This window comes from Prinia subflava, chromosome 18 (genome assembly GCF_021018805.1).
Source record: "Prinia subflava isolate CZ2003 ecotype Zambia chromosome 18, Cam_Psub_1.2, whole genome shotgun sequence".
Taxonomy (NCBI): domain Eukaryota; kingdom Metazoa; phylum Chordata; class Aves; order Passeriformes; family Cisticolidae; genus Prinia; species Prinia subflava.
The window spans coordinates 3,150,118-3,163,917 of NC_086264.1; the positions used below are offsets into that span (position 1 = coordinate 3,150,118).

General features: G+C 42.6%; 1 protein-coding gene across 1 annotated transcript; it reads left to right on the forward strand.

Moving 5' to 3' along the window:
- The first annotated feature begins 1,288 nt into the window (after positions 1-1,288).
- On the forward strand, positions 1,289-11,689 carry ALB (albumin). Its single transcript, XM_063415337.1, has 15 exons — positions 1,289-1,424; positions 2,130-2,190; positions 3,009-3,141; positions 4,036-4,250; positions 4,838-4,970; positions 5,136-5,233; positions 6,009-6,138; positions 6,996-7,210; positions 7,336-7,468; positions 8,266-8,363; positions 8,520-8,658; positions 9,312-9,535; positions 10,051-10,183; positions 11,245-11,301; positions 11,527-11,689. The coding sequence occupies exons 1-14, from the start codon at positions 1,340-1,342 to the stop codon at positions 11,293-11,295; spliced, it is 1,848 nt and encodes a 615-aa protein (XP_063271407.1). The 5' UTR covers positions 1,289-1,339; the 3' UTR covers positions 11,296-11,301; positions 11,527-11,689.
- The last annotated feature ends 2,111 nt before the right edge of the window (positions 11,690-13,800 follow it).

Consider the following 13,800-nt stretch of genomic DNA (forward strand, 5'->3'; position numbering starts at 1 on the left):
TTCCTGGAGTAAAGAACAGCCTTTCTGGAATGCAGGATGCATTGTCTTAGTATTTTCCTGAATGAAAACTGCCTGCAAATATTTTGAGTTTAAACATGTCATTTGCTTTATTTCAAATGTCTTTAAAAGCTCCCACTCAGAAACAAAAGGAAGTATTATGCATGTACTTAGTTAAATTTCAGAAAACTGATCATTGAATAGTTCTTACTATTCCCATTAGAAATAATATGGAGTTACGGCAAAACTGCCCACCTGAGGAAGAAAAACAGAGTAGAAAAGGGAACCTTAAAGACTAAGGAAGTGTTTGGAGACTACATGTTTGGCTCTACCATGTGGATGCTCACAAAGCAAAGAGCTTCAAGGCAGCACACAACCTCCAGTTGTGTGGGTTTATATCCACACATTGGAGACATAAATTCATTAAAATAAATCCTAGTATCTCCCACTGGGAAGCAACATCACTTTGTACCCAGCAAGGATCCAACCTTGTACTTGTTCAGGATTTTTTGAAGCATCTCACTGGGTGTCCTAGAAAAGTAATTTCAATTTTATTCCATGTCGCAGGGCTCTGTGCAAACTGCACATTTCTTCCTGTGTCTGATCTCCTAAGTTACTGACCAATCAATGAGAAATTTTTCAGAGAGGAGAGCAATGTTTAATTAAGAGATTACTCTTGGGAGGATGTCAGTACAAATGAGAAATTGCAAAAATTCTGAAATGACAGCTCTTGCACATGTTTACCCATGTGTTTGGCTGTCTTCTGGATACTGGTGAAGAGCAGTACCCACAGAAAACCAGAGCAGGACCTATCAAATTCAAGTGCTCAAATTAGCCACAGATACCTAGATTAGCAATCTCTTCTTAATAAAGTGATTTAAAATTAAAATTCTCTAATTTCAAGTGGACCGAATCCTCTCTGGGTGAGTTGTTGCTATACGACACCAACATGCTTTGCTTTTGAACAAATACTAGCGAAAAAAAAAAGTCTATAGGATTAGCCCTGATGACTTTTTTGTCTGATGCCTTGAACTTCTTGTTTGTCATTTGATAAGGAAATTTACGCAAAACTTTATCTTTTTTGGGTGCTGGGAGGTTCAACCTCTTCAGGACGGAAAGGCCCAGAGTAACAACACAGAATAAATAACTAGTATCAAAATAATTTTTGGCAAGGGCAGCTGAAGTTTTGTAATCTTCTTCAGGCCAAATGGAAATCTACAAATGCCAGCTCGAGGGTTAATATTTTACAAGCATGGGTAGTGAAGGGTATATAAGCAAATGCTCTTCCTTCAATCTTCCTAGCATTTTTGAGCAATTTTTGCTCACATCATAATCTGAAACCATGAAGTGGTTAACATTAATTTCACTTGTTTTTCTCCTAAGTTCTGCCAGATCCAGGAATCTGCAAAGAACTGCACGGGATGCAGGTAAGAAAGGACTATTCAGTTCTCTTGGAATTCTTTGTTCTAACAATTTAATGTCTTTAATACAGTTTCATAAACAATTCTTGGGAGGCTGATCCATATTTACCAGACAAATATGACTGACTTGATAAGAAACTAAATTAAGAGACAGTGAGGAAGTTGGGTAGGACACTCAGGACAACTAAACTAGTCGAGTAAGCGTGGTACCATCCCTCTGCAACATCTGTGTGGTGCATGAATGACTCAGGATCTGTTCCTTTCCAGCATGGAAAAAGCAGGTGCACTGTGCTTTTGGAAGTTCTGTCCTTTGACAAGTTAAGAACTTAGGGTTCAGAAGAAGAACGTTTGCTCTAATCAAACTTCAGCTGCATTGCTTTATTTGCAGTGCTTGTTGGTGATGGTTACACAAAGGACACGTTTGCTAACCCTAAATAGTAAGTCCCAACCGTCATTTTGAATATCTGAATTAAGTAGGTGCTTACAGAGGTAAATATTCTGTTAGAGTCATAAAAATCATATGCTTGGGTTCCCCCAGAAAGACAAGCAAACCCCTAAGAGTTCAAGTTCTTATGCTCTTAAGTATAAAAATCACATGAATGCTGAACACTTGTGAAAATCTGGCCCTTGGTGCCCAGAATGTATTTTCGGGATCCAGCACAGACAGTGTGACAGTGAGCATCACCGTTCCCCCTTTGTTTTTCTTTCTAGACCACAAGAGTCCAATTGCCCATCGCTTCGAAGACTTGAAGGAAGAGACATTTAAGGCAGTGTAAGTGAATGTTCAGCTTCCATCTTCTGATTGGTTTTTGTGTCTCTCTTGCTATTGTACCAGAAAGGCAAAGTAAGATACACTGTCTGAGCTCTCAAGGAGTGTGTATGTCTCACTGAAACACTGAGTTCACCCCTTATGCAAAACCTAGAAATATTTTAAAACCTGCAAATGTCACAATGACTTTCTTGCTCTCTGGGAAAAGAACTCCTTGCAAACCTTGTGAAAAAGCCTCTGTTCCTTCTCTGAAAATAAAATAAGCATGAGGAATACAGGTTTGATATCCTTAGAATGAAGAGAAATTACGCTGCATTGAGATACTGCCAATGCAAACAAACCAACAACCAACCTCAAAAAACAAATCTATGACAGGTTTTCTGAGACAATTCAGTGATTTTTATTTGAAACCGGTTTTGGGGAAGACAGAGGGCCCTGATAGATACATAAGTACTGAGAGAAGGCAGCCTGAAGATCATAATTTGTAACAGTGGCCAAATCCAGCTTAGGTCATGGCCTTTATGAGTTTGCTGGTAAAAGCGACAGAAAACTCCAATCACATTCTTTTCTGGTTTGTTTCTAGTTTATTATTCAAGACTTCTTTTATTGGGAAGGTAAAAAGGTTATTGGGAAGGTTAAAAACATGTTCAGAGAGGAGGTGAGAACAAGACAATTGTGAGATCTGGCATTGTGCTCTGCATGGTATTCTGGTTAACCTTTGTGCATGCCATTTGAACAACTAAGTTTAATTCAGAGGCACCTTTGAAAATATTGACTAATGTTTCTCATTTTCATATGCCAAATTGTGCTTTGTGTTTCAGTGCCATGATAACATTTGCCCAGTACCTCCAGAGATGTTCCTACGACGGACTGTCTAAGATGGTGAAGGATGTTGTTGATTTGGCACATAAGTGTGTGGCCAACGAGGATGCTCCCGAGTGCACAAAATCACTGGTAGGCAGTGAATCCTTCAATACTGTATTTCTCCTTGCTCTGTGCAGCTGCCAGGATGACCCTCCTTGAGGACTTATACCCAAACCTTTCAGGTGTGGCTGCTGTCATGGGCCAATGCTCAGATTTCAATGCTTAAAGAAAGAACTTGGTTTTGTCAGGTTCTAAAACTCTGCCTTTAAGAAGTGCCTAAATGATCCATGGAGCCATATGTTGGAGACCAAATACCACGCTTTGGCACATAAAGCTTAGCATTGCCTGAAAGTAAATGTTAGCATTTTGTACAAAACCCCAGTTGTGAAGTACAGACCTACTTCTAGGTATTAAAAGTATTAGGTACTAAAGTACCTAGGTATTAAAGTACCTAGGGCCTAGGTACTTCTAGGCCCAAGTGTGTGGATTTTCACACTGGGGTGACTTGAAAAGGTGTGTGTGCTAATTTAAAGCACTTAGTTTATGAGGGTTTAGAAAAATTCCTCTAAAATCAGGTAACAAAAGAAGTTTGCAGGTATTTAGGATCCCTGGACATCTAACAGTTTCAGCTACATATTAGTTCTCCCTAAAGGTTTCCATCAAATCCTGCTTCAATTAATTTGAAAATTCAGTTTAGTCAGATTGTAAGTAATCTGAGATCACTGTCTTGCTCAGAGTATTTTAAATTACAATTAACTTTTTTCAGTCAAGCATTGGAACCATTTCAATATCGGACTACATAAGATAAAACTTTATAAAATTAGGTGAAAACCAGTAGATTATTTTGATTTGTGGTCTAAATCTTATTCAGTAAAAATGAATTTACTATTCAGCCTGGCTTTTCTTTTGCTGATAAACAGACAATACAATCCACTGTCTATATATATAAAAACTAATTCTGACCCTCTGCATGTACCTTTACAGCCCTCTGTTTTCCTGGATGAAATCTGCCAAGTTGAAAAGCTCCGTGACTCGTATGGTGACATGGCTGACTGCTGTGGTAAAGCCGATCCTGAAAGAAATCAGTGCTTCCTGTCCTTCAAAGTTCACCAACCAGACTTCATTGCACCATACCAGAGACCAGCTGCTGATGTGATATGCAATGAGTACAAGGACCAACGGGTGCAACTCCTGGGAAAGTAAGGAAAATGGCCACTTCTGCTTTCTTATCCCAATCACATTTTCCCATTTCACACAAGACCAGTTTTTTGCATTCGAAACAGGGGAAAAGGATCACGTTTTATAAATCCTGGATGACCTTTCTTCCCCAAACCTGCTGAAAATTCACAGTGTTTCCAATACTGATTTAATAACTAACTTGCTCCAGCTTCCCACTACTCTTGGTAATTGCAAGAATGAAGAGAGATAACAGTGAAAATAATAAAAATTGGCAATAAAATCTTGCTGAAAGGACTGTAGATGATTTTTCACACTGAAATCAGAATTTTCAAATATTTCTAAACACGTTTTAAAAACGCAGATGTACATCAAACCAGATGTCTGACAACATCAAGAGTTCACCCTTCACTTAGTTACTGAGTCCTGCTGCCTTGGGAAGAGAGTGAGAGTTAGCACAGCATTTCCCATTGGCAGGCATTATGTCTCAAAAGTAGTTTACTAAACTAGATTTCAAAACTAGGAAAAAAGTTAGAGAAGCTGCAAGAGGTTTAAGGCCATTTGCTGTTGTCACTGGAACATGGAACTTAGGCTTTCCTTTTCCTTCTAGTTTCGTCTATACTGTTGCAAGAAGAAACCCCTTCCTGCATGCCCCAGCGATCCTGGGTCTGGCTGCTGAGTATGAAAATGCACTTAAAACCTGTTGCCCAGAGAGCGATGTTGGTGCTTGCTTGGATGCAAAGGTACGCCAAATTTGTTGATGTGGATAAACACTAAGCAACTGAGTGAGAAACAGGCAGAATTTTCCTGTTCATGCAAATCTTTGCATGAAGAACTTGCAGAGACAGGCCAGGATTAATGGTATCCATTGGATGTTTAATGTGAAAATGCATGTTCTGTTACCACAGGCAGCTGTCATCAAGGAAAGAGCCAAGCATATCGGCGCGAAGCAGCAGCACGGATGTCGAATCCTTGAAAAGTATGGTGAGAGGACTTTCCAAGCAAGGCAAGTTCCAATCACTTTTTTTGATAAAATGCAAGCTTGTCAGCCTGTGAGTGAGACCTAGGAAAAGCTCAGCTGTGAGAGTTGCAGAGCAGTTAAACCATCTCTGAAACCAGTCCAGAAGATGGAGGATTATCTGTTGGGAGTGTCACGTAGAACTGGAGATTACAGTTTTGCCATATCCACACTTTTGCCAGAGCTGTACCCTGTGCCAGTTCTTACAGCTTTCAGTGATGGGCACATCACTAATCAGCAAAGTAAGGTGCTAGTTTGAACCTTAAGCTAACCAAAAAGTTAGACTTGGCAGAATCACAGTTGTTAAAACATGTTTGTAAGATATACAAATTTTTTTACAATTAATAAGTGGATCACCCGTCCAGGCACAGAGAGGTGCTTTCATTCTGTGGCCAGTCTGATACACTGACATTGACTAGGATTATTTTACAGACATAGTCAGCTTTCATTTAAAGGTATAATCAGGACTAGATCCATCTGTGCCAAGTAATCTGAAGCGCCTTCCAGTTGCTCAAGAGTGATGGGGAATACAAGGGTGTGATTCTTACAATTCAGGCAGAACAGAAGAACCACAGATTTGTTCCTTTCTGGCTTTACTGGTGCAGATGTTGATACCCGTTTTTTTTAGCCACCAGAAATTAGATGAGAACAATGAGTACTTACTTGCAACAATCCTGACCTACCTCATCATGTGTTAGTGACTTGCAGGGTTTCTGTTCCCTTACAATGCTTTAAAACAAGTGTCCTTTTCTCTTTTCCGCAGTAAACTTACTCGTATGAGCCAGAAATATCCCAAGGCTCCATTTGCAGAACTTGTTAAGATGGTCCATGACGTGAAGGATGTCTACAAAGAGTGCTGTGAAGGGGACATGATAGAATGTGTGGATGACTGGGTGAGCTCATTATTTTACAACAATGTTTACATATTTGAAAAATGTTTCCAAAGATAGCAATTTGTGCAGCTATGCATTCACAGTCGAGGGCACTGCTAGAAGGTTCCTCAAGCACTGAAACGCTCAGGACAGTTGACTCTTAATGAATGTAGGTTTCAGCCCAGCTCCAGATCTAGCCCTGTCTGATGATGAGGACAAGAAGCCATTACTTGCAGTCTATCCAATGTGTTTGGCCAAAATCAAAACATTTATCAGGGAAGTTGTTTGATGGTATTTATTCACTTCAACTTGACCATAAATAAAGGAAGAGAAAGCAGAGGCAAAAAGGCTGCAATTTTTTTCTCCTGTCTTGTCAAGCATACTGCCATTAATCCAGATTTCCTGTAGTACCAATGAATGCTAGAGAACAGATTAACAAACCTCTGCAATAGTGAGATGATTTGAATATTGCCTGGCTGACTGAAACTTGGACACACTTGTTGAATCAGCTTGTTCCAGTGCTCTGGGGTTATATCATGTTTTGTCCTCTATCAGAGCTGGGCTTCTTGCCAGGACTGACAAGACTCATCAGGTACCCTTGTGACAGAGCACTCAGTGACGTGCCCTGGCTTTCCAGAGTTTGTGTTCTCAGAGTGTCTAGGATCAGGAAGGGAACCACTCACCCTGCACATCATGTTCAGGGTATGCTCATGCCCCAGTTATTTCTTTTTGTGTAAAGATGGCATTTTTTAAAGAAAGTGCTAAGTAAATAGGTGACCTGAGTGAAAAGGGAAGAGTCTGAAGCAGAGAGAGATAAATTAATCTGTCTTTAAATTATTATTTCATAGCTTGTCTGATACTACATATTAATTTTACAGTCAGAGCTTATGGCCTCCTTGTGCTCTAAACAAGATGTTTTCTCAAGTAAAATCAAGCCCTGCTGCATGCTGCCAGCTGTGGAACAGACTAAGTGCATTGTGGAGGCAGAATTTGATGACAAACCTGACAATCTTCCTTCACTAGTTGAAAAATACATTGAAGATAAGGAAGTGTGTAAAAGCTATGAGCCAAACCATGATGCATTCCTGTCAGAGTAAGTAGTGCCAACAGCATTTCAAGCTCATTGTCCACCTGAGGAAACATCTTTGTTATTACTGCACTGTGCTTGATGAAAGCAGCACGTTATTCAGGAGCTCTGTCTGCTCCTGTGCCTTTCAGGTTTGTTTATGAATATTCACGAAGACACCCCGAGTTCTCCACAGAGCTGATTATGAGGATTACTAAGGGATACGAAACACTCCTGAATAAGTGCTGCAAGACAGACAACCCTGCTGAGTGCTACGGAAACGCTGTACGTGCAAAGCTTTGTTTGCAGATGATTAGAATGCTTGGTTGGTACCTGTCATAGGAGAATTGTGTTGAGAAGCTCCTACAGAAGAGCAGACAGAAAGCTTTTGGAGAGATTAATTCCAGGGGAAGTTAGTGTCCTGGTGGGAGATGAAGCAGTCCCTGGCCCATGGCAAGGATACAGGGTTATCTCAGATCACAGCCATTTCATTTGTCACATTACAGTATTTCAGACTAGTCTCACTCAACTGTCTGATGCCTCTGTATCTCAAATGTGATTCTGCTTGTACTGAGGCTGACAGTTAATAGTTCAATTATTCTCTGAGCTCCATGGTCTACACAGAGTATGGCTGCTCATGGACTGTGGTGGGAATGTGCATGACTAGCACATAGAGACACCTCAACTTAGGTCTGATCTGCAACTCAGTCACACAGAAGACACAGCTTAAGTTGAGTTCCTGAAAGCTTTGGCCAAGAGATGTTCCCCTCATGGTTGATAATAATTTGAAATATTTACTTGATTTAAACAATAAACACTCGCTGTTTAGAAAATAAGTCCAACAGGTAATTAAATTAAATTTTAAAAATGTGACTGCCTTTTTCAAGGAAATTTCTGTTAGAACTTAAGATCCACTCAGGAGTCAAATCCTCCCTATACCATCCTGGCTATACAGAAGTGATCAACCTTGCAAAATGAGTATTTTGTAGTTAAGGTTTAGAAGAGGTCAGAAGTTACATTTGTACAACTGTTACCATCAAGTCCTGCTCTAATATTACTAATAAATTTATACTTGTGTGCAGCAAGAGGAAGTGAACAAGGCTATCAAGGAAACTGAGGAAGTAGTGAAGACAAACTGTGAGCTGTTCAATACCCATGGCGAGGCAGACTTCCTTAAAGGGTGAGCAATTCCTGATAAATACTCTGGAGGGTGAATTACATGGGCTGTTTTGGGCAGACTGATTTGGTCTTCACTTCTATTTTCTCTTCAGTGGGCTAGATGTGCTCATATTTGAAGAATGCTCTACTAACAGTCATTTTGATTTGACTTTGTCAGAATTCTGATCCGCTACACTAAGAAAATGCCTCAGGTATCAACTGACACCTTGCTTGAAATGGGGAAGAAAATGACAGCCGTTGGCAGCAAGTGCTGCAATCTTCCTGAGCAGAAACGCATGTCTTGTTCTGAGCACTATGTGAGTACATGGATTTATTCTTTTCCCTTCTTCTCTTGAAGATTTTTCCTGTTTGCAAAAATACTGACTCCTGGTGAGATAGCAAACACAGTGATTTTTCATAAATACCACGCTAAGCACCTACCTAACAGAATTCCAAGTTTGTTCATTTTTTAATGGATGTGAGAGCCTAAATTGCTATCTGATGGTAGCTTGTGAGAATTTTAGTTAAACTTTGCTTTCCCTCAGAAAGCAAAAGTAAGTTCATAGAACCATAGAATTGGGAATCACAGAACCATAGAATGGCCTGGGTTGGAAGGAACCTTAAAGATCATCCAGTTCCAACATCCTGCCAAAAGCAGGGACACCTTCCTCTGGACCAGGCTGCCCAGAGCTCCATGATTGAGACTGTTGGCAGATTGCATTTGGAAAAGGTAATAGTGTCCCAAACCCCTCAAATCTACTGATTGCAGCCCAATGCCCAGACTGTTTCCAGATGAAGAAATGCCTTACTCCAGGAATACCTACATATCTTAAATTTCAAACACATGCCATTTCCCAGCTGGTATTACATTCAATAGCTTCCACTTCTAGCTATGCTATTGTGCTACAAACATCACCTAGTAGCTGTGTTTTTGGGAAGGTGTAACTTATCTTTGCCCTTTTCCTTTCAGCTGAGCATGATCATTGAAGAAATGTGCAGGAGACAGCAGACCACCCCTATAAATGACCAGGTTACACAGTGCTGCAATGAACTCTACTCTCACAGGAGACCATGTTTCACTGCCATGGGCGTAGATACCAAATATGTGCCTCCACCGTTTGACCCCATGATGTTCAATTTTGATGAGAAAATGTGCACTGCTCCTGAAGCTGAGCGTGAAGCAGGGCAGCTGAAGTAAGTTCCAAGAAACACCTTGTAGGGAAGCTTTTGAAGTGTAGAACTTAGGGTGTAGCTTCCTTCTGCACTCTCTTGAGTGCAGTTTTGTCATCTGACAAAAGTGGCTTCACTAGTGACAGAGAAAATCCAATGGAACTGTGTGTTTGCACTGACCTGGTCAGCATATAACATTACATAGTTTGGAAGAGTCAAAATAGAATTTTTCACTTAAAATCACTCTCTTAACTGACCAGTTTGATGTAGGTCCACTGCCAGTGCAAATCTTGAGGTGTACTTAATTAAGACAACATACAGATCATTTCCCTATGTTTTTCCCCACCTGTAACTAAGTTATCACAAAACAAACAGATGGTTATGTTAGACGGGGCATTTGGAGTCACAAACAGGCACAGACTCATCTAGGCATGACAAAAAACCCCTCATGAATGAGCTGTGCCTGGGGGGAATGGGTGTCTTGTAAAATGGGGAATCTGACTACAGCAAGCAAGATTGTCTTGTGGCTTTGTTTTCAGACTGCTCATCAACCTCATCAAACGCAAGCCCCAGATGACGGAAGAACAAATAAAGACAATTGCTGAGGGTTTCAGCGCCATGATGGACAAGTGCTGCAAGCAGTCAGATGTTGACTCATGCCTTGGGGAAGAGGTACTTTATATCTCCTTTTTAAAAAACAAAACAAAACAACCACACATACATGCACCCCCCCCCCCCCCCCAAAAAAAACCAAACCAAAACCACCAAAACAACCAACCAAAAAACCCAAAAACCCCGCAAACAACAAACAGCATTCAAACCACATATACAGGAACCTGCAAACTGTGATAGTTGGGCAAACTGCTGTGGTCACTTGTCCATGTGCCCTTAAAATAATTGGGCAGAGCTTAATGTGTATCTTGGCTGCACAGACTATAGTCACTGAATAATTTCACATGGAAAGGTCAAACCACCTGCTCAACGCACATCTAAATCCCAGATTAGATTAAGTTTTCTCAGGCCTGTCAGAAGAGCTAAATATCTGCAAGCCACAGCTGAAAAACACCCATGTGTAAAATTTAACTTTAGAATACATAAACTTCCTTTTGCGCTACAGATCCTTACAAAATTCTGGGATTACCAGTGAAAAGTGCATTAGGATCAATTCTCAGAACTGCCTAACAAATACAGATATATTGGGAGTTCAGCTGATTATGTCACAGAAAAAGTTTATCTGGAGCTATATTGCACTGCCAGGAAGTATAAATGACAGTTTGCAGTAGCAACTTCATTATAATGTAGGGCACAGAACTATTATTAATATCTTAAACTGCTTATAAATTGAATTATTTTTTATTTACATCCAAAGTATTACATACTTATATTACAAGTATTATATTATATATTATACTTATATTATAAGTATTATAATATAAGTATTATTATATATTATAAGTATATATTATACTTATATTATAAGTATTACATACTTATATATGTATTGGGAGGACTCAGGAAAGAATTATGTTGTCTCTAATTAGTTCCAGAAGTTTTTCTACTTTAGCAAAATTGGAAGATACACAACATCCAGGGGCACATGAGTTCTAGGGTCAGGAAGTACCATTAGAATTATTCTTTGCACCATAAGTCAGACACAATTTTAAGTTTCTAACAATTCCTTCTCAAGCACAATCTACTTTTCTCCTATCTCACAACTGTGTTCCTTTTCCTAGGGTGCTGCCCTAATAGTCCAGAGCAGAGCCACATTAGGAATTGGTGCTTAACCAAAGGTAGGTAACAGCAGTAATGCACAAATACCTTTGTCTGTCAATCTCTCTGCCCTTTCCTGTCCACCCTTCCATCCACTTAACTTCTTTATCCCCAAAAAGCATCCAGCTTCCCTTTAACCACCACCTGTGTTTTAACACCTGCCACTGCACAGGGCTCAAAAATTTGAAGTACTTAGCAGTATGCAGACATTTTACAAAATACTCCCTTTTGTCTCTCCAATCTAGGTTGCCAGAGGGAAAAACATGAAGAAAAAACTTTCTGTGTAACTTCTCCCACCCCTTATCCTTTCTCCTTTGGTACTGAATGGATATTTCATGAATCTTCTGTGTTTTGTCACGTTATGCGCTTTTCAATTCTGTCACTTAAAAATAATAAAGACTTCATAAAACTGCACCTGTCCTTGTCTGCTGGTGACTACTATAAGGCAAAGCTCTGCAGTGCTGCCTACACCAAATGGCTGTTCTACGTAGAACATATCAGCAGAGAGTCTATATTTCAGATTTTTTCCTGTTTATAGCTCTTAGAAGGTTTTTATGAAAAAATATAAAAGGTGGTAAGACATTTAGCTAGACTTTAATACCCTGATTCAACTGCACGTTGCTTTTTAGGCTTTACTTCAGCCATTATAATTACATATTAAGAGAAGTTCCAACGGTACTGTTCAATCTAAAAATGATTAGCAAGGAGCTCTTCTAAAAAAAAGTATTTTTACACTAGCCATAAATCAAACATCTCTTCATTTGCAAAGAGTTGCAAATAGCCCTCCTTTAAAACACTTTTCACGTCTTAACTCGTTTCTTAAAAAGAGTTTTAAATTTTTTCCTGAAAAGCTCACCACCTAAATCATGCCCTTCACTGCAGAAAACTCCCCGGAGAGACGTTTCCTGGTCCTATGCCAATAAAACCGTGTGATTTGCTAGGACAGATTTCATTTCACCGGCCCGGGGAGGCTCGGGCCGTGGACTCCCCCCGCCCCAACTCCGCCAAGGCTCTCGCCTCCCGGTCCCGGCGAGGCTCCCTGCCCCGCCACCCCGCACCTGCCCCGCCACCCCTCACCTGCCCCGCCTTATCGCTGCCGCTCCCTCAGCGCGGAACTGGAAAAACGGGGCTTTTTGTGCCGCTGCTGCTTTTGTGGCCCCGCGCAGGCCCCGGCCCCGCCTCGCTGCCAGTCCCGCCCCGGAGGCCCCCAACACCTGTGCGGCCATCCCGGCTTCACTGTCCGGGCTCTGTACCAGCGTGCGAGCCCGGTGCTGGCGTGGGCCTCGCTCCCGCCGCTCTCCCTCCCGACGCCCTGAACGCGGCGGCGGCTGCCCGTGCGGGGAGCCCGGTGTTTAATGTGCGGGGGCCGCCGCTTTCCCGCACAGCGCCTCGACCAGGCGCGCTCGCTGGCTTCGGCCGAGCTCGGCTCGGCTCCCTGAAGGCCGAGGCGCTGCGCGGGAAAGTGGCGGCCCGCTCACGTTAAACACCGGGCTCCCCTCACGGCTGCGAGCCCCCACCCTTTCCTCTGGGCTCCCCGGCTGCCGGACGAAGGGATCGCCGGGGCCTTGGGCTGTCAGCTTTCCCGAGGAGGGTCCGGCAGCGAGGAGGCAGCCGAGCTGCATTTCACACGAGCCCAGTTTGTGGTCCGAAGCTGAAGCGAATCGAGCCTACTCAGCCGAATCTTACGAGCCGGCCAAACCGAACCGAGTTCAGCCGAACCGAACTGAGCTCAGCCGAACCCAGCATCCTGCTCTCATGACCATTAATTAGCCCGAATGCAGTAACAGCCTAATGAGCTCCTGTCCGACCCCACGCTCCCGTTCATGTCCGTGCGATGGCCGGGCCGCCCGTGGGATGCAGCAGCAGGGAACACCGAGCGCTGCGTGTTTAACAGGAGGCGGCCCCGCTTTCCTGCGCAGCGCCTCAGCCCGGCCCGCGCTGCCCTTAGCGAGCCGAACCGAGCGGAGCTGAACTGAGCCGAACGCACCGAGCGGCTCTGCAGAACCGAGCCGAGTTCGGCCGAACAGGAGAACCTTACGAACTCAAGCAAATCGAACCGAGCTCAGCCGAACGCAGTCTCCTGCTCTCGTGACCATAAATGAGCGCGTGTGAGGGGCTTTTAGATCAAAGCATTTTCCCTGTTTATCTTCCTGCCTCTGTTTTCCTCCTGCCTTCCCTGTGCTGTTTCAGCCCGATGAACTTCACACCTCCAAACTGCTTTGACTCCTCTTTACCCTCCAGTAAATCTGCTTTTCCCTGCTTCTCCCATGTCCCTCTCTTTACTGTATTCCTTAACTTTAACAAACCATCCCTGACCCGTAAGCTTTATTTTCAGGTAGATTCGGCTCGGTTCGGTGCCGCGCCTACAGCGCATCCTGCCAAAGCCAAGCCGGGACTGTGGAAGGGGCCCCTACAGCAGCCCTACCCTACAGCAGCTCTGCCGAACTGCAGCCGCTGCTGCGGGCCTCGCAGTGGCGCTTTCTGAGTTAAAGCGGTGCTGAAGTCGGTCTGGCAGTCGC

Excerpts from the sequence above, each read along its gene's own strand:
- ALB (XM_063415337.1), top strand. The coding sequence starts at position 1,340 with ATGAAGTGGTTAACATTAATTTCACTTGTTTTTCTCCTAAGTTCTGCC. Across the intron at positions 1,425-2,129 it reads AAGAACTGCACGGGATGCAG|ACCACAAGAGTCCAATTGCC; the intron begins GTAAGAAAGGAC and ends TTTTCTTTCTAG. Across the intron at positions 4,251-4,837 it reads CGGGTGCAACTCCTGGGAAA|TTTCGTCTATACTGTTGCAA; the intron begins GTAAGGAAAATG and ends TTTTCCTTCTAG.